The sequence below is a fragment of the Acanthopagrus latus genome, chromosome 4 (genome assembly GCF_904848185.1).
Source record: "Acanthopagrus latus isolate v.2019 chromosome 4, fAcaLat1.1, whole genome shotgun sequence".
NCBI classification, from domain to species: Eukaryota; Metazoa; Chordata; class Actinopteri; order Spariformes; family Sparidae; genus Acanthopagrus; species Acanthopagrus latus.
The window spans coordinates 3318338-3339418 of record NC_051042.1 but is presented as its reverse complement, the minus strand read 5'-3'; the positions used below and the strand labels follow the sequence as shown (position 1 = coordinate 3339418).

General features: G+C 40.9%; 1 protein-coding gene across 2 annotated transcripts in view; it reads right to left on the bottom strand.

Annotated features, from left to right (window-relative positions):
- Positions 1 to 21081, bottom strand: part of LOC119017814 (insulin-like growth factor 1 receptor) — a 46100-nt gene that overhangs the window by 11760 nt on the left and 13259 nt on the right. For both annotated transcript variants that reach the window (XM_037094872.1, XM_037094871.1), the window contains exons 3-10: positions 4477 to 4780; positions 3971 to 4107; positions 3392 to 3536; positions 1848 to 2056; positions 1514 to 1640; positions 982 to 1217; positions 405 to 572; positions 93 to 300 (exon numbers count right to left, since the gene is read on the bottom strand). In XM_037094872.1, coding sequence (XP_036950767.1) covers positions 93 to 300; positions 405 to 572; positions 982 to 1217; positions 1514 to 1640; positions 1848 to 2056; positions 3392 to 3536; positions 3971 to 4107; positions 4477 to 4780 — 1534 coding nt within the window. The remainder of the gene's footprint in view (positions 1 to 92; positions 301 to 404; positions 573 to 981; positions 1218 to 1513; positions 1641 to 1847; positions 2057 to 3391; positions 3537 to 3970; positions 4108 to 4476; positions 4781 to 21081) is intronic.

Genomic DNA, 21081 nt, shown 5'->3' with positions numbered 1-21081 from the left:
GTGTTACATTATTTCAGGATTTTAATGATTTATCTTAAGTTTAAGTTTAAATTAGAAGTCAACACCTGCGTCTTACAACAACACAGTCTTACCTTGGTGTAAAAATTGAGTTGTGCAAGAAATTTTCAAAGACTTTTCGGTAGGAGGCGTCAGCAGCCTCGGCCTCGAGGTCCTCCACTGATTTAGGACAAGGGCAACAGGGGCCCTTCTCCGGCCCATCCGTATCTGGCTTAGTGGGCTTGGTGTCCTCTTCCTGGTCTCCCACACCAATGGCAGCGATCCTAATGGGAATCTTCAGCTCTGTATGAGGAAGTACAGGATGTGATTAATGACATATAAAGTGTGCTCAACTGGCAATAAAGCTGAATTTTTAAGTCGTGTATGTGATGTGTGTGTGTGTGTACCTTTAGAGCAGTAGTTGTGCTGATACAGCTCTCGGTCTTCAGCCTGTTGCTGCCATCTGACCAGATAGTAAGTCTGGTTTCCATTTGGTGACACTGGGGGCGACCAACGCACCACCAGCTGAGTGGATGAGTTTGAGTACGCTCGCACATCCTGAGGCATGGAGGGCGCTGAAAGACAGACAAAAAACGTTGTAATTCTGATCTTAGAGTAACTCTGTGGCCGCTTGACAGAGTAATCCTGATTTCTAAGAACTTGTAGCAAGCACTTCTCCCCCTCAGGCAGGGAAACACAGTCTTGCGGTGCACATGTGATTCTCTGCCATCACGGCACTGCAACGACTTCTCAGTGCGGCTGGATTTATTTAAAGCAGTCTTCCATTTCATCTAATTATATTAGAGTTTTGGTAAATCAGTGTTCCTCCATCTCTTTGACCTGCAGCTGTGTTTACTAAAACAGTCTTCCTCTCCATCCCCTTTGGCTCACATCCAGAGAGGCTATCACACTCATCATGAAACAATCTATTTGAAAAACAAGAGTTAACAACTGTAGTTATTGCCTGTAAGAGATGATATTTACCTGAGGGGCTGGTGCGGATGTAGACCACCTTGCTCTTTGCACTCGGCTTATGTTTGTCCTCCACCATGAGTGTGATGGCCTTGACAAATATGGCGTACTGCGTCCAGGGCTTCAGGCCGGACAGCAGGACTCCGGGGTCTGAGTCCTTGTCTGGCCTCAGCTCCACATCCACCATATTCCAGCTATTGGAGCCACAGCCATCCTGTCCCTCGAACTCTGTGATGTTCTGAAAGGGCCTGGAGAGACGACAATTCATAAATAAAAAGTTGACTACAATTATATTCATGTATATTACTGAAGAAATTGACTTTTGAATTTTGCGTTTCTCATGTAATTATAATCAACATTCACTAACTTTATTCCAGAGTTCCTATAAATTACATTAATGATGTACACAAACCAAAAACAGCATTAGAAAGCACAAAGTGTGATTCCATGCATGTTTTTATGCACTTTTTTAAATCTGTGCATAAGACAAAATATGTTGGTATTTTCTCTGACATTCTCTGACATGCATATCTGAAAAACTTACGCCTCCTTGTAGTAAACGATAAAGCTGATGAGGTCTCGGTAGTCTGGAGGACGGTAGCGCTGCCAGGTCAGTTTGATCCGTGTACTACTGGTGCTGTTAGACTTAAACTGTAGGATAGTGCTTTCACCTGGAGACAGGAGTGAGGGTACCAGAGTTAGAATCAAAATATCTATGTTAAAATGTACAGGAATTAGTCTAGTTGACGGGCTAGTGTAGTAAATACTGACACATGGTGAAGAACAACACCAGACACAAACTGTAAAATGGAGTAACTCCTGCACATGCACTGGACATAGCATTTTGAATTTTTGTGGCTTGAGACTGTGACTCTTACAGCTGACTCGGTCGCCATTGTTTCGGAAATCGCTCTCATCGAAGTGGCCCTGGACACCTGTCTTCTCCCACATTTTACGGATCTCGGACATGCAGAGCTTCGGATTGGCTCTGAAGAACAGCTTCCCTGCCTTGATGGTGAGGTTGTGCTGCTTCCAGTCCCAGAGATACTGGAGCTGCTGGTTGTCATATGCTGAGAAAGCGTACATACTGGAGGGAAGAAAGAAGAGAGGATGAATGAGCGAGATGTCAATGTGCTTCATGATACTGCTTTTACTGTAATGTTTACTGTGGTGTTATTGTGTGCATTGTGAGATGCTATCCTGAAGGCCATCATGGATAATGGCTTCCATTCAGTGTAAACTATGAAGAGTCAAATGTTTATGGAAGTGACTCCTATAAAGCTTTTCTGTAAGAGAAAGCAGTGCTAATTGTACATGAGCTAGCAGCAGGACACTTTACTCTTCTCGGATCTGCATGTTTATCTGGTGGTTTAATGACCCAGTTAAACCCAGTTAGACAACAGGGGAACAGGTTCACACAGTGGGATAGAAATTTACATGGGAACCGAGTCTCATTTTCTCTTTACTGGATGAAGAGGAGTTATAGTTTTTATGAGTCACTGGGAAACACCCAGACGTTCAGGAATGACTGCAATGTAGGCCTTGGGACAGTAATTCCTGTGAGCTTAAGGAAAAACAGACGGAGGAGGGAGTGAAGGCCTCTCCATGACCCTGACAGAACCTTTCCTTGGACTCTTGGAAGTTATGCTGCATTCAGGGTCTCGAAAATACTGAGGGACATCTGCCGTTAGCCTCAGTCAGTATAATTTTTTCCAGAAAAAAATGAAAACAACAAAACAAAAAAATAATATTTTCTTTTTCCCCATTATTATCAGTCACGACAGTTACCAACTCAAAACATGGAAGTCTGTTCTTCATAAAATACTTATCGTCTCAGTCAAAACATCCTTTCTTTTTCTCTCCAACCTGCCAACATTTCAGCAATGACCTCGACGAGGCACATTAAAAACACCAATGCTGGGGTGCTGCTTAGCTCAGTGTGTAGCGCACGCGACCCATGTGCCAAGGCTCTGCAGCGGGTCCCTTTGCTGCGTGTCACTCCCCCTCTCTTACCCTGTTTCCTGTCACACTCTTCAAGCTGTACTATCAATAAAGCAGAAAAGGCCCAAAAAAAAAAAATACTCAAAAAAAAGAAAGAAAAAAAAACACCAATGCTGCTAAATTACCCTGCTTGAGTACGACATCTCTCACGGCAGCAGGAGAAACGAAGATTAAAAGACAGTGTCGCAACAACACAGACTTCCCACCAAGTCAATATTTAGTCAGGTCTATTGACTATGGTGCTATTCACTACAATAAATTACTATTCGAGAGAATCCTCAATGGTAAAAGATACCTTAAGAGAAACACAAGAGTAGAACTGAACTCACAGTGTGCTCATACCGTGAAGCTCCGACTGTGAGCTGTTTTTTGTGTGTGCACCTGCAGTTAAATGTTTTATGTGTTTTGTGTGTGGTCCTACTCGTCCAGGAGGTCTTCTCCATCTATGTATCTGAGGCTGCGGAGGAAGGCCAGGGAGCTCAGAGTGTGGGAATGTCTGATCCGCACATAACCGGTCACCCTCTGGATCAAACCTGTGAAACTCTCCAGCTCTGCCACCATGTTGTCTAAACACACACATCCATCACTGTTAGTTCTTATATTATCATCAGTCTAATTATTCTTATTCATTTATGCATTTTTTACACTTAAATACTTTAATCGAATTCCAAGTCATGCTACCATACCATCTTTAACCTGTGGAACTAGTTTTTACATCTTTGTTTTTGGATGCCTTTTACCAAAAACAGTTATATCATTCTGCTTTGTAGGGCGCTAATGTGAACTTTTCAGTGAAACACAGAGGTTCCAGAGGTCCACAGGTGCTGTCAAGAACCAGCTGACTTTTACAGACTGGGAAATCTGGGTAGAATACCTTGTTGGACTTCAGGTGTAATCTGTAGTTACTAAAATATGTCTTCAAATTCCTGCAGAGCACTGGAAGCAGAGATAGTGCAGACGTGTTTACTGTAGTGTTACTGAGGTACACTGCAGTACTTACGGCCTCTGCGGATGTTGATGTGCAGGTTCCCTTTGATAACAGTGCAGCCTTCAAGAGACTGAGCGGCATCCATGGAGTCGATGACCTTCTCGTCGCACACTTTATCACACAGACCATCACAGGCTGTACAGAACATGCTGGAGACAGACACAGACAGTAAAAGTAGTGTCATTTTATTGACGTATATTGATATTCAGAACTCTTGTTGCTCTCCCCTGACCTTTAATCTTTTATTTCAGGCCTTGAAAAGTTTAACGCCTGTGTCTGACAGTACCAGTTATGACCAAAGAGATTCTATGACTAAGCTAGAAACAAATTATTATGACTTAAAACTAAGTCCTGCCCTTTTCTGTAGTTGTTGTAGTATTCTTAGTTTTTGCCCTGATGATTTGTTAGAATGGAAACTAAAGCAGGGTGTGGAACTTGTACCAAGGTCAGGCTGACAATAAGAAAACCTCCACCCAGTGGCTCCATTTCGGCCTGCGTCAGGGTGAATTGCGACTCACCTGTTGGGTGCGGTGCGCATATACCCAGACGGGCATTCAGACATGCACTCTCCTCCGTGGATGACAAAGCTGTCAAAGTCGGGAAGGTGGACCTTGGAGCAGAGCTTGGCGCTGATGCAGCGCCAGCCCTCAAACTTGTAGGTGCCGGGAGGGCATTCAGCCACACAGCGTCCTTGGTGGAAGTAATGCACACAGGCCGCACATGCTGTGTCACTAGCAGGGACTGTGCAGCTGCCCAGACACTGAGGGTGGCAGCACTCGCCGTCCGCTGTGCAAGCTCGCCGCACACACTTCTCTGGACACTCTGGTGGGAAGAGAGAGAGGTGAAGAATTATACAAATGCAGATGATCAAAAAAATATTTTGCTCTTTATCCCAGTCTGATTCAAAGCAATCTGAGAGCTTAAAAGTGCTTCATTAAGGAAATCTACGCCACACCCTAGCTTTACTTAAAAGGAATAGCTTAACATTTTGCTTTTTGAGCTGATAGTGACATGGAAAGATTGATACCACTTTCATGTCTGCTGGGTTAAAAGAAATGTAATTTCTAAAAATCAACAATTAGCATGTTTAATCTTTAATCAGTCTGACTCACTGCAACTTCATATGGCCGAGGGAGCTTTGACATAACATCACACTGTCAATTTTTTCAACATTTTAAACAAAAATTCTGGCGATATCATACAAATTGCCCCTTTAAACAAACAAGATAAACAGTATTAATTATATAAAAAGAAAGTCAAGATACTTATTGCACAAAATATCTAACAACCCTTTATCTTGTGTTGATTTGCTTCTTATATACAGAAGTGTCTGCCTAGATCCGGGACTCTCATTTATAGAATGAACAACATAGTTAAGTTTCTTGTGGTACATCTGCATGTCAAATATCACCATTGAGCATTAGAATGCAGTTCTAGTGAGATTACTAGAACTGCATTCCAATGCAATGTGGTTATAGCTGGCATACATATATCATGTTGGATTACCACATAAAACCTCTTGAACTGGATCAGACACTGACTGAAGGCCCTGACTGGCCACAACCTGATTTTGCACTTCAGCTGAAGGCATCGCAAGACAACACCTGCCTGAGTGTCCCCGTTCTCACAACACTAACTCCACATCTACCACCAACAAACAGATTTTCCCCCACAGTAAAAGCACATTTCCCTATTCCCCTACTACTAAAGAATGCACAAAACCAGTCAGTCAGCCTGAATTAGCTTCTGGCTAGACACTTTTGCCTACAATCCTGTACAAATGATTTGCATTTAGTGGCGGTCGACTGACAACACACATGCAGACGCACAAACCAATACACAAATGATCTCTCTGATGCTAGATTAGAGCTTGTGAAAGACTGAAAACGGGCAAGAAGAGAGCATTCAGGCTGCAATTCTGTATGCATGTTACTTTAGTTTAAAACAACTGACCACCTAAACCATATCCAATAAACAACCTCTCACAGCTTTTGTCTACCCCGGTTGTTTGCTGGGTGGACTGGTGTTGAGCCCAGTAGCACTCATTCCAGATCCACTTTCACCGAAGCCTCTACACACCAGGTTTTCAACTGAGCACTGCTCCAAATAACTCCTGCAGTTGCTGTGGTGTCCCTCTAAATAAGAGGATATTGTAACTGATGGCAGGGAAAACTGATTGAGGAGCTCAAGCAGGAAAACACTGGACCGACCTGCCGACTGTATAGAAATGAGCCGTACCTCGTGGTGGCCATTGTCACTAAAGCAGCGGAGTTGAAATCGAGCATTAAAGAAGTTCATTTCACTGGTTTACGCACACCTTATTAATCTCCCTCAACGTAAGCATCAACTTTTAACCTGGCTTCAATGACAGTGCCTCACTGGGTTAACATGACAGTACAAACAGAGACAGAAACTCACCAGAGAGAAATTTTGTAGACCTTCAAAGAATTGAGGTCTGCCGTAGACAAAAACACTAATTGCTATGGCAACAGTTAAAATCTCTGCTTGAAATTATTTGTGTGTATGCTGATGCTCACCAGCATGTGTGCTGCAGGACATAAACAAAAGGACCGGGACATCTGAACCAGAAACAACTAGATGAACAGAAAAACTATCATTTTGATTATGTCATCCACTTCTGTTAGCCAGGGGCTGTGTTTAGACAGAAACCAAACAAAGTGAAGTTATGGGAAAATCATGCGTTGTTTATAGGATGCTGAGTGATAAAACGCTGACACATGCTTCAACATGTTGAGTTCACCACTTGTGTCTACTAAACTGAAGAGAGCAGGCCAGAGGATATACCTACTGCTACTCCTTTAACTCATACATCAATGCGTTATCCATCATGACTGCAGAATCAGTTTCCAGGATATCTGGAACTTGGACTTGTTTTATTACTGTGTTCTGGTCCTGAACGAGCCGGATGCTGACAGTATGGCTCCAGAAACCAGATGTCAAATTGGAATAGGAAGTCATTCCCGGGCCTGAAACACAACAGAGAGGTTCCAACCATCTGCTTGATCTTTTATTTCTTCAACTCAACTCTTCAAGAAAGTGTGCTTTTGGGAAAAGTGGCTGCCATAAAAAGCACAGTGAAATTCTGTCTCTACATGACATTTTACGCAGACATCCATCAGGAACCTTTGGTTTGCGACCAGAGGTGGAACGCATTATTCATACAATAATGAGCAACCAATGCAGAGATAACAAGATAACTGCTGCATCCAAAAATCACACGCTGTACATGACTTTTTGTTTGTGTGAATTAACAGTAGTATGTATCTTTTGGGATGTACTGTTCAGTGTGTGCCACGGCACTTCCTGAGATCCTCCTTGCCAACAGGAGATGCATAACCTTGTCAACGCCTTCAAGGGATGGACCGATTTGAAAACTATATAACGCCTAGCAAATTATAGTACAAACATAAAAATGTTTCTGGTTTCATAGTACATTTTTGTGTTTTTCATCACACTGAACTACTCAGTTTTTCATGCTGCTTTAGAACAAATACTGGCTTCCAATAATAACCAAATACAAAGTTGTTTGATTGGTGAAACTAATTCAGCACACCTGCTCTGGACACAGTGCAATACCAAAAGTTAAACACAATATTTATGTGTTGCCAGGTGATTTAAACAGTCAGTTATTCATCCATTTCCGAAAGTCATTTCCTCTTGAGTGACATCTGAAATGGATGTGGGAGACCTCAACTGTCCCTCCCATATGACAAAAAAAATCATCATCAGGCAGTGCCCATTAGATGACCTTCCAGCCGCCTCCTTACTGACACAGAAGCCAATCAGTTCCTCCAGACTATGTGGTCCCACCAACCATTCAGCAGTCTGTTTGTGCTCAGCAGGAGGGAACCAGTGCTGCATTTCTCTGGCACAGAATGTTCTTTCTCTGCTCCGAGGCCCTGCCACCCCCTGACTCCTGCTCGCCCTCTGACCTCTGCGATGAAGGGATGGGAGCTGCGTTGGAAAGGTGTAATTTCACAATGTGATAGTGTACTGCCTCTGGCGTGTAGAGAGAGGAAGGAGATAATCTGTGCCTGAAGTTTGGCTCAGGCTGAAGCCGTTAGTCTGCGGCCTCATAAACTCAACTCGCTCACTGACCAGTGTGGGTTATACAGTGGTGGAGGGGTCGATGAGTGCATACAGTGTTCATCAGCATTCCACTGGACATCTGCAACATAATAGAACCCAGCTTTTACTCTCCTTACTGCACTTCCAGAGACAGGTTGATGCAGAGCTGCAGCGCAAGGGGAGAGGAAGGAGAAGGAAGAGGAGTACATATTTGGATGAGGAAAAGGAGAGGTGTGGGAGAAGAGGACGCTAAAAATGAAGGGGTTTAAAGACACAGATAAGGGGTTGGTGGAGGAGGACTAAAGAACGGCCTTTAACATATCACATCTATCTGAAAGCAGCATACACACATACATAAACTAATTGGCAGGGCTGCCAGAGGGGGGAGCCAGAATACACAAACATACATCTTAATGTGTAGCATGAAATGATGACAATGTATCCAAAACATCTAAGTAATCTTCTCACCTCACATAATTTCATAATGTTTTGGATCAGGGGATTTCAGAGACTGACACTGTGTCCCCTCCCAGAACCACAGATTACTGTTAGATCTAAAAATATTCACAGTGCAACATAAAAAGGTTAATATGAATCTTATAAAATACAGATCTTGTTGTCTCTATTTTTGGGGGATTAATCATGCTCAATCAAGTGTGGAAACTACAGTTCTTACAATACTTTTGGAAGTATAATGTTGCCATGGGATCAGTTACTTCACGCCGTGCTAAACCTTGTGCCTTGTTTTGTTTACATTTTGGCCAACCAGCACCATTAAAAGTATGTTGAATTAGCCACAAGCATTTCCTCTGTGTGTTTCCTGTGTGTGCACTGTACACATGTATGTACAGTCAAAATTAAGTGGATTACTTAAAACTTAAAATGTAAAGATTCCAGGTAAGTTTTTGAGATATGAAAAGAAACGTTTTCATTGATTTCTAAGTTGATTCAAGGAGCTTTATTTGCACTGGACATTACATTTTATTTCCTAAATCAACATCAAGTGTCTTTTCCTGCAAAGGAGGCCTTACTTCTTATGTTAAGTCAGAGAGGGGTATTAAAAAAATTAAGGATTGGGTTGTAGAAAGTTACTGTGAGCAGCCATGGTGTTGCTAGTGTCTACACAAAACAATTCACCTTTTCCGTTCTGTCTAGCAGCAGTATAAAGATCACTGCTGTCGGTCAAACAGCCGATGCGAGGCCTCTAGGGAAACAGAAATATCAGCCCAGCAGGAAGGTAGGCTGGGAAACTCACACTCGTCAAAGGCAAACGGCAGGAAATATCATATCCAACAGCAACTACCAGAAATCCACCAGTTAATTCTTCAGAAGTGAAGGTTCAACCCACAAGTTATTATTCTAAATTCTTTATCAAAATGTCAAAATCCCATTAAAAATGTATTGGCAAACTAGTACTTTTGAATCATGCCATTATTCTGCATGACAATTTAAACAGAAAAAACTGAATGATTATGATCAGAGTAGGAAGTTAAAACATCACTTTGGTGAGGGAGGAAATGACGAGCCAAGTACTAAGGATTTGTTCAGATGATACAAAAATAATATACAGAAAAATAATGTCATTGTTTCTATTTCACTGTTGTGGTTTAACAGGAGACAAAACTCTGTGGGCTTTATAAATAACTTGACTAGATTAGGAAGTGAGGTGGAAATGGCTACAGTCAATATTTGGATTGTGATGCTTTTTTTTTTTCTATTAATTGTGTTGCTCTGGTGACAAAGAGTGCCAGGAACAGGCCCCTCAGGCTGCCTCAACTTCCTGTATGCTTTGGTTTTGTAATTATCAGCCCTATCATAGCAGGACTATAGCATTATGCCTAAAACAACAATGTAACACGTTTACTTTTCACTATATATCAAAAATATAAAAATAATCACAGGGTAAGTTCTCTATCAAATGTTTCAGTAATATCAGAATTCCAGTATTGTTTGATTTGTGACTGTGAAACCCTAAAATCCTTATATACAACCTTGTATAAACATTTGTGTGCCAGCAACATGGAGATAAAACAGTGAATGCCAAAACCATTAGATCCACCCACATGTGCAACTTTTTTTTGCTTGCTGATTCTCCTGTTCATCATCTGGATGTAGCCTAATGTTAAAGAGTTCTATTCCAAATAGTTCATGTTGAAAATGAATAAACTAAACATTCACCACTACCAGAATATTCCTCTCTAAACATGTCTGTTACAACTGACCAGCAGACAAGAGGATATTGATCTGCACCATTTCATTCATCAACATTCAGCCTCATTCACTGCATGTGCACTACAGCTTTCATTCTCAGCCTGAACTCGAATGGTTGATGTGGGACATATTGACCTGAAATTTCTCTTTATTTTCCCAGAGGATTAATCAGGTGTGATTTAATTCCATTTCCTTAAAACAGAACATGTTTTACATCAGCTACCTTGCCCATACAACACTTTCTTCTACACTTATACACAAACACAGAAACTATTAACACAATCATAATGTACTCGACACAACGTAAGGTGAAAAAGCTGAGATAACTTCTTCTGCAGTTGGTGCTATGCATTCATGTAAAAAGAAAAAAAAATCATATCATATGCAATCATATTTACAGGTATTCAATTGTGTTTTGATGTGCCATGTTTGGGAATGGTCATTTTTGTGCCACAATTTTAATTTTCACTTTAAAACAATTAAAATCATGATGATATGACATGTGTTGGGTTTGTTACAAACAAATGTTTTCTCTGGAGGCCACGCAATCTCTGCAGCACCACAGCACTTCTTTATATTCTGGATTTGGATATTGCAAATAGCCATACTTGAGTTCCATAAACATGGTATTCTTCCTTTAAATTGTACAGCCCTAAATTGCCAGTAGGTGTGAATGTGACTGTGGACAGCTGTCATACTGTGACTGACTGGTGACCTGACCAGCATGTGCCACCTATTGCCCAATGTCAACCCTTACCCCTTCGAGGACAAGCGCTGTAGGGCGGCTATTTCCAAACTCCAAACTTCCCAAATGTGCTCAAGCACTCAAGTAGAACAAATGATAGAAACAGTACCAGTGTAATCTTTTCACACTGAACAAGAGCTTGATGATGGACACAAAACACAACAAAATTACTGTGTTTCCACTGTCATACAAAACATCTTCTTTAGCAGACAGCGAGCCGGTCAGTGTTTAGGTTCAGTCAGTGAATCAGTCATTCAGAAAAACAGTCAGTCAGCGTGCGTGTGTGTGCATCTACAGGCTGATTTACGTCAGTACAACAAGGATCTCCATTCGCTCAGTTCATTCACAGCTCTACATGGATGACCAGTACTGTCCTGTTCCGCCTCCCAGCATCTACCAGCAAGTCAGTTCAACTGGTGAAACATTAGACAGCCACGGACATGACAACCTGCAGGTCAGTTCAGGCTGAGAAACAGGCTGCTTGCAAAGAGCTTTAAGCAAAGCAGACAACAATGAATTGTCTGCACATCATCTACCCTACCAGCCATGTTTGTGTTTGGGCTGCCAAAATCCATGAACAATCAAAATTGCTACATTCAGACACAAAAACAAAGTGAGTTATGTAATCTTATCGAGCCCTTTCGGGAATATTCTCACAATGCTGATTGACAAAATGCACACTGTATTTCATCGCATTTGGAAGACTTTGGGGGAAATTTACTTAAAATCTGCACACCGTTTGGATGGAAACAATGACTGGAAAAAGGACAGAGGGGCAACAGTTTTCATTGGCTGGTGCAAAGTGATTTTTTTTGGATCCCAGTTCGATGACTCATAGAAAACAGCTTCACTTGTCTCAATGAAATTAATAAATTAATCATGTACAAAAGGCTTTTATCATTCAGAAAAGACTTTGCTACACTTTTAAGTGGAATCAGATGTTCAGTTTATTTTAACACTGAGTACAGGAACTGTTTCTGTTAAGCACCAGCTGTATTGCACAGGTGAAGAGCTGTAGATGGCATAGTGCTGTGGACAGGAAAATTAAAAGTAATGCTGGATTTCCTCCTTCTCCTCCTTCGCTCCTCCTTGTGTGAGGAGAGGTCCCACAGGAGATGTGTGGTCTGAAGCTTCCTGTTGATAATTACAGTCTGCTCAAAGGGAAAAGCACTAACAGAGGTGAAGCACTCTGGAACATCACTCCTGTGTGTGATGAAAAGCTGGACATGCGTTGATCACTTTTGAGCTCACTCGAGGGGATTCACAGGGGGCTGTGAGGACACTTCATTACATTATAGGGAGATAGACTATAGTTCCTGAGACTGTGGATATCCCTGCTGAGTAATGTGACAGAATGAATACAGGTCAATACCTGTGGCATTGTGTAGAACAACCAGGAATGAGTAGCCCAAGGGTATTTCTGCAGTTGTGTGGACTGCATGAAAAGCTTGACATAAACAGCAGTGTCAGTGAAGGAGTACTTAAGTTCATCTGTCAGGGTTGTCAGTGTATGCGGCATACAGCTGACAAAAAACAGCTTGGAACCTCTGCTTCAGTGAAAAGTTGGAAGAAACAGAAGAGTTGTTTAACATTACTGTCACAAAGCACCTAAGAAAGCCTGTCAGCACAAGGTTTTGGTGATAAAAAAATCAATAAAGACAGCTAATGATGCACAAGTGGTGTGGTTTTGACACAGTTGTGCATGATTGAAGACAACACACCAAAGTATTCTGCACATTGCAAAACACTCTAGTACTCTAGTTTGGTGAATATGCCAAGTTTAAACATATAGTAAATACATAAATATGCTTTTTGCCAGCAACTTTCTCCACACAAATTTAACACCTACTTTCTGACCTTGCTTTCTATTATATCTCCTCATCCAGGGATGAAAAAAACAGGCTTATCAGCCATTCAGCAACAAAGTTGCAAATGATTACCTCATAGTCAAAGCATATGAAACAACATCAGAAAAATATTCTGTTTAAGCTAGTCTAAACAGAGCCAACAGTTAACCTTGTGGAACTTGTTGGGACAAACATCTGTCAGATCAGCTGACACCACAGGATAACTACAGACAGAAGGAATCCCTGGCATCCCTACGCTGACCGACCTGGAAAAGACAAGACAAATCAAATACTTGGTCCCTGGAGCCTCCACACACAGAGGCCAGACAATAACAGGGTGGATGAGGTTTACAAGGAGCTATCACACAGACTGTTTCCTGCTACTTCTGGCTGCATTATACATTAAAATTAGGACAGATATCACATGTGGCTTCAGTTTCTGAAGGACAAAGAATGGAGGGTTCAGAGGGGTTTGTCTGTTTTCAGAAAATACAGATACTGATGTTTGTCATCAATTATAATTCTAACATATTTAATTCATCACCTGGACACAGGTTGATTTAACCCACATCAGTCTGCTATGAGTTCTGAGTGCTGATTTAATCAGTTGGTACATTCAGCTTTGGAGAGATTCAACATATGTGACATGTAAATGTTGATGGTTCCTTTAATTTGGTAATTCTGACTCCATCACACACTCACTCACTCACACACAGCATCACACGAAGTTGTCTACATTCCGTGGCCAATCTTTGTGTTTGTGCGTTTACTTGGCACAGGGAAGACAGAAATATCCCTGGAATTTGATGACCTAATGACCTACAGTACCTTAGATGCCAGCCTTACATGCCTGGCAACTTACCACAACGAGGTCTCAAGGCCTCGATGTTTTGCATATTTAACCAATCTTACTTTGACTGGCAGAGATTCTCGCCATCCTGTTGTGATGTATTACTTTTCATTTAGGATGACATGCATCTGAACCTCTGACCAAACCCAACCACACCCAACTGTTATGATTGGTGTGATCAGAGAGGCAACAGACTGAAAACACAAGAAGTCAGTGAAACAAGGCTTTTTAGGTTGGAAATGATTATTAATAAATTCTTAAACCTCAGAGGCACCTGGTCATAGGGCCTAACAACTGATGTACCATCAACATCGCAACATGGTCAAGTTCAAGATTCAGTGCAACCATCCAACAAATCATATTTTCCAGACATAAAGGAATATGCTTGTTTGGTACAGAGGCACCAACATTTAGGCCATTATTTGTAATTATTTTGAATTCAGTGAAAAAGAAATCAAAAATTGCCATTCCCACTAAAGTCAGATTGCAATATATGTCAAAATGATCACATTATTATTATTATTTTTGCATATTGATCAGCCCTACCTGAAATGAATGCCAATGTAAACTTAAAAGACTGGCGGAAAACCATTATTAACGAACGCTTTGGTTGGACCTGCAGTTGTGTGTGTGACCATCCCACTTTTCCCCCAAGCTCAACATTGCTCGGAAGTGGATGAGACAAAAAACAGAACAGAATCATTGATGATTAAACTTTCATACAATTTATCAACCGTTTTCTTTTTATTTCATCTTGCTACATCCTCGGCAAATACACACTGGTAAGCCAGTTGCCCATGAACATAATTCAAAACTCTAGAGGACCCACAACCTGTAACAGGGCCAAGGAATTTCCCCTTTTTCTTGTAATTCCTCTGTGATCACAGCAGAGTGAAACAATGAAAAAAGAGCCTTTATAACAACACAAACTATACCAACCAGCCTCAAATCCACAAACAAGAGGCACATCTCAGTCCCTGGTCACAGCGCATCCCAATCTGACGGTGTTAACAGAGCACAATTAAAGGCCACATAATTACAGTAGGCACTTCGACACAACCAAACCAGTAATGTTCTCTTCCAGGAATTCCAGGGATGGGTGTGACTGTTCACTAAAAGTAGTCATGGATGTGCCTGGTTTACAAAGCAGTCCCTATAATTACCAGCCCTGACAGCCTCCGGGTTCTGGGTCAGGGGAAGGGGTGTAGGACTAGTTGTGGATTATCGTATGTTGTGATTTTGGATTTGACGATCAACAACTGCTTTAGAATATCTGCTGTGGGTGAAAACAATAAATGCATTTTTTAAGATGTTATCTAGTGTCATCACTACATTTTACTTATTGCTTTCAGAGAAAGCCTAAACTGAAATAGTCAGCTGTCAGAGGCACAGTAAACTCCAGTTTTCTCACAGATCTTTTAACCAAACAGGACTTACATCAGAAGGTTTCAACGCTTGGATTCAAACCACAGGGCTGGATTCACCAACTATGAGTAGTTGTGGTATAGCCAACATAGTGACCTATATATAATGCTGCCGAACCATATAAAAATAGAACCGGAAATGACCAAGTCATGCATGGGTAATGCAGATCTATTTTGATACACTTAGACCAAAGTTTTGTTTGTACCAAACAGATAAATTTCAAAATGGATTATAGTTGTTTTAATCATAACCAATTAATCTGACCATTATGGCATTAATGAAACCCTACAACTGTTGATTCTTTAGTTTTGCCATGCTCCGTTATTGTGGATCAAGAAGTTTTCACTGGTTTTCACTGGAACCATACACATTTCTGATACAGTAAACATATAAGATCATTTCATATGCAAAAAAGTAGCCTGACATTCTCTGTTAAGGCAGGAACACACCGGCCCAACCGTTGTGTTTGGAGAGACTCGGACGAGATCGGGAACAAATATGTTGGGTGTGTTCAGCTGTGTTGGAAGCTTTTGGAGCCGCTCGGACGTTGTCTGCTCCAATTCAACATGAGAAGTCTGAGGAGGTGGGCTGTTGGACGTCTGAGCCACTGGAGTCTCTGATGGCAGTGTGCTAGCGAATCAGCGCGGTGTGTGGGAGGGTCGGAATACTGTGTGTGCATCGGTTTTCTACACACTCCTTAAAGTCATTTCTTGTTTTTATGTTTTGGAGTACTGGCATGAGACTAGTTGTTAGGTCCGTTCAGGACGAATTAATCTATGTTCGTTTGGTAATGCCTCGCTGCATGTTTAGTATGCAGCTGTTTTTGTCTAAAATAGTTATGTTTCATTTTGACTGAAAGTAAACAGAGTTGCGTCCAGCGTCTTTAACACTAAAGCCACCCGCTTACTGCATCTCGCGCAAGCGCAGAGCGTACATGCCACTGTAGAGCTGGCAGCACATTGAAGCAGTGTGTTCAATGCAACTTTTCTGCCGAACGGGTCAGACAAGAGGCAACAGAGTGGTCGGATGAGGCAGTTGGAAGTCTGGGCGGTGTGTGGGGGCTCTTAAATGAGTTAGCTATAAGCATGCTATTAAGGGCAGTCGCCCAAGATCTGTAGAGAGCCCCCCCGAGTGTTTTATATGTATTGCTTATTAAATGTATGCAGACAGACTCAGCTCCTGTACATGACTAGCTATCAACTGGTAATCAAAACCCTGTGTCGTGAATAGGGCTGCACGATATTGGAAAAAACTGACATGATTTTTTTTGCCTCCGACATGGCAGGCCCTGTGACGTCACTATTGCGCACACGTACATCGCGATGACGATGCTTAAATAATCTATCGTGCAGCCCTAGTTGTGAATGTAAATGACACAAACATAAGAGAGTGAACTGATGTCCTTTGGTCAAAATGAGCACAGATATGCGCAGTGTTTGCTATAGAACAAACTAGTCCAAAATTGGTCCTTAGCGACATCTCTGCAGCTGTAGAAGGGGTTTCTGAAACACTTTAAGACCCGAGGTGCAAACAACCAACCACATGGTCCCACGTTAGCTTTGTCAGTCTCCTCAGGAGTGTGTGTAGGGAGAGTGGGTGTCTGTGCTCAGTACATGATGGTATGGAGCTAATCATAGCAGAGATTAGACAGACATCAGCAGGAACTAGTAGTCACTGGGCTTCCTTAAGCCCTAATCACTGGGTCACACAAGTCAGACAGTCTGGATAACATGAGCTCTCTCCTGGAGTTGGGTTCCTCTCGCTTTGATTTACTCTGATCAAAGACGCCTCCACCCTCCCCCCAGAGCCTTACATAATGTATACACCACATACAGTTTGTGGTTTAACCTGTGTGCTGTTCCTTTATGTGGCTGTTCTGTATCTGTCTCTGTATGTACTGTACTACTCTGTAATAGGTCCAGTTGTTATGGAGTGTATGTATTCTTGCACTGCATAAGCAACTTCACTTTGAACACATATACAGAGAAACGCTTTTTCATCTGGTTTGAACTTAATCTGATGGTTTCAACCTTGTAGAACAACAGAGATTTAGCACAAAGCTGCTGTATATCTATCAACACTCAATCACAGAAAATCACAACATTTCTCTCCTCATTCCTTCCACTCACACAATTACTCCTTTAATACCTTTCTCCTTCCTTTTAAACTGTACTTTCTCCATCCTTTCATGCCCTTTTCATCCTTCATTTCGAGATAACACACCAATACACTAGTTAACTCATCGTATTTTGACTGTTATATGTCAGTTTTGTTGGCTTGTGAGTGTAATTCACACATGGTGCTCTTTATACATAGCAGACATTCCCAACAGTAAAGTGCTGCAAACTACGTAAGTGTATTGTGCAGATTAGTTTATAATATTCTTTAGTCTCAGTCAGTTTCATCTGTGGAAGCAATGCAAGTAATGAAAACAACGCACTTCAACATGGCAATACTCTGACACTTTATTCAAATGTATAAAATGCACATTTTTGCCTCCTGTATATAATGCACATAGTGTTTAGTCCTTTCTATATTTTATCTTTTCTCTCTTATCTACATCTTTTTTTGTGTGTGTGTTTTTGGTACTTTTAAGTCTTGTACTTATTGTATGTCTGTCTACCTACAAGTGAATTTCCCCGATGTTTGATGAATTTAAGTCTAAAGTCTAAAAGCCCACTATAGTATGGTATGTCTTGAATTAAAACATTTATAACAGTGATCTTGTTAACTCCATACCCACCTAGCCAACATGGCTGCCTCCTACCCACATGGCAACTTAACATGGAAATAACAGGAACAATCTATAAATGTATAATGTATAAATACTCTTTACTGTCTCATCTCAAACAGACTGACAGAGAGCAGAAACATTCAATGTCACGCACAGCAGAAAACTCCTAAAACATCAGTGAGGCAGAAATGCCAAAAAGGTTGGTTCACATTAAGAAAATGCATGTTTAAAAATTGCCTCATATTTAGCACTAGAAGAGCGCTGGGTAAATAAACACAGGAGCAATGACATCCAAAACAACCAGAAAACAGCAGAGGGAGGGGGCTGGGACTGACTCCACAACACTGTCTCTCTCTCTCTCTGTGTTGGACTCCCCTTAGCTCTCTTTCACACACACACACAGAAGTGTGTTTTGCTGCTAGACAGCTGACAGTGTGTTGCCGGCATGTCAGCGAACACAAACAGCTTCACTCATGGCAGAGCAGTATATTGAGCATTTTAATTCATAAATCACAGAAATACTAGTTTCTGCAAAAAACAAAACAGAACAAACAGGCAATCTAACAGGCTCAGATTTGTTAGAAAACATTATTTCTAATTTACCCAATTAATCCATTTCCATTCAAACAAGATATATTGATAGTGGAAATAAGCACATTTAGTTTGATCAGTGTTTGGCCGAAAAGGATGATTTGGGTGGAATTTTGTCTTCATTTGATAGCTCAGAGTGTTGAAACAAACAAGAAATATGGAGGAATTAACATATAACAAGCAACAAAGTTTCTTAGGTGGAATGAAAACAATGTGGTAATATGGTTATGTGCTGAACATCCTGAACACACCTAATTCTGAAATTCTGAAGCAGATCCAGCTTTGATAGTTGAGAGTTTAAAATAAATCTGACAAAATATATGTTTCCATACATACGTAACTTTAAAAAAAACTTTATGACAATTACCTCCTATATCGGCTTATACCTAGTTAGATATGAGCCAATAAGAACACTTTTTGTTAGAGAGGCAGGAAAATATGATAGGAGTAATTTCAAAATAAAGTTTCCTGTAATGTCTACTGTGTTAGTAATCTGATGTCATTGTAGACGGTAATGTTCATTGTTAAACTGTAAAATATCCTGCCACCATTACATATCTTTGTCACAACTGTTTGATAAGCAAATTTCAAGGATCAGTGCAGGATCACAAATGCGTATATAAGCTGATATATCGATATAATAACATTCTAATGACCCCCCCTTTATTGACATCTTCTCCAAAAGTCAAGAATCGTCCAGACTCTAACAGATATATCTGCAATAGCTAATATCAGTTAATATATGGATGCAGCTGATTGGTCATTCAGACTGTTTTTCGAAAATACTCAAACATGGTGTTTACTTTCTTGTATGTTTGTTTAAAGAAATCGGGCTACCACCTGGAGTACCTGTGGATTTTCTGTCATGTTGGTGATGTAGCATTATACATTAATCATGATCAAAAACTTTTGCCTGTATGGCCTCTACTGATATATACCAAAAGTTTTCTATCATGTGGCAGAACTAAGCATGCTAATCATTGTTTTTTTTAGAGGGGCTAACCCTACCTTTACCCAAATAAGCCTTTTTAAGTACAATTTAAGCAGAGAGATAGTTGTTATGATGGTGGGGGTACAGTGGCAGTGCTGAGCTGTTTTTGATGTTACCACTAGAAGTCGCAAAAGCCAGAAACTTTTAAATCCTACACACAAAGTCCCTGAGTTTAGAGGACTTGATTCCATAATTCTTGGCTTGCAACACCAAAGTTAACAAGAGAATAACAAATAACCTGGTGTCATACTGTATTTGACATAAATGAACCACAGATATTGTCACACCAAACATATTTCAAATGTGATCATATACAGCGTATAAAAGTGTGCACATTACATTTGTCTTTTGACAAGTAGAGAAACACTAATATTAATCCATGAGGTAAATTGTCCCATCAGGGTAACATGTTTGCTAAATGACTATGAGCATAAATGAGCAAGCAATGACATGGCAAGTATAGCAAATTGATCTAGCAGCAGTCTGAGCAACAACCCTGAAGACAATCCTTCGAATTTAATGTGTAATCCCTTCAGCCAGGGGTTAACAAAAGACAAAAATTCCTTCCAGTAAATCCCTGAAGACCTACTTTGTACTTTAATGATGTGCTTTCATCTCCTCAGACCATACAAAGCACCGGAATAACATCCCCCATGCTGCTCAATGTGTGAGCGTGTGTGCGGGTTTGTGTGCTTGAGAAAGAGAGCGAGACAGTGTGTTTGCTTCCCAGCATGCACGGACATGGTTCTCCTTTAGAAAAAGCCTGTGAGTTATGAACGAGACAAAAACACCCAAACCAGATTCCAAAAAACAAATGAAGGAAGTAAACATGGGAGAATGCAGCCCCCGCCACCACCACTAAAAAACACTCCACTTTCCCAGAGAAGCAAATGGGCTTTGAACCCTCTTCTGCCCCGTAACATTTTTATGAATGAGTTCAGGCTGAAAGCATGTCCTTTATATTAACTCAATGAAAACAGGGCTCGCACATTTCCCTTCCGTCATTTATTGACCTGATGAATGACTGGGTCTGGAAATAAAATGCCTCTGAATACAGCGTTTGCATTCATGCCAGCACAGCAGAAGGCCTGTGAGCAAGGCACAGATCAAACAATAGATCCCAGATAAGATTACCAAAGCCTTATACAGGCCGTTATCAGAAGACACAAATATAAACCGTCATGATATGGACCTCTGTAGTCCTGAGTGTTTCATACTACTGTTAAAAGTAAAAAAAAAAATATTTCTAAATCCTAAAAGATCTGTAAAGATCAATCGATAAGTTAAGAAGCACTAAATCAATGGGCAGCTATTTTGAAAATCAATTAATCGTTTTCTACTTCCTTGTAGAAGTCTCTGATTCCAGCTGCATGAATGTGAATCTTATGGTTTTTTTCTCCTCTATGACAGTACACAGAACTTATTTGGAATGTGAACAAAACAAGACATTCAAGGAAACATGTTTCACTATTTTCTGATGTTTTATGGGCCTAAGGACTAACCGATTAATTGAGAAAATAGTCAGCCGACAAATCAACAATGAAAATAACTGTTAGTTGCAGCTCTAATTTCAAGTACAGCAGCATCAGGTTCTATTGTTTTTACTGCTGCATACTACTAACACACAGGGTTGCACAGCA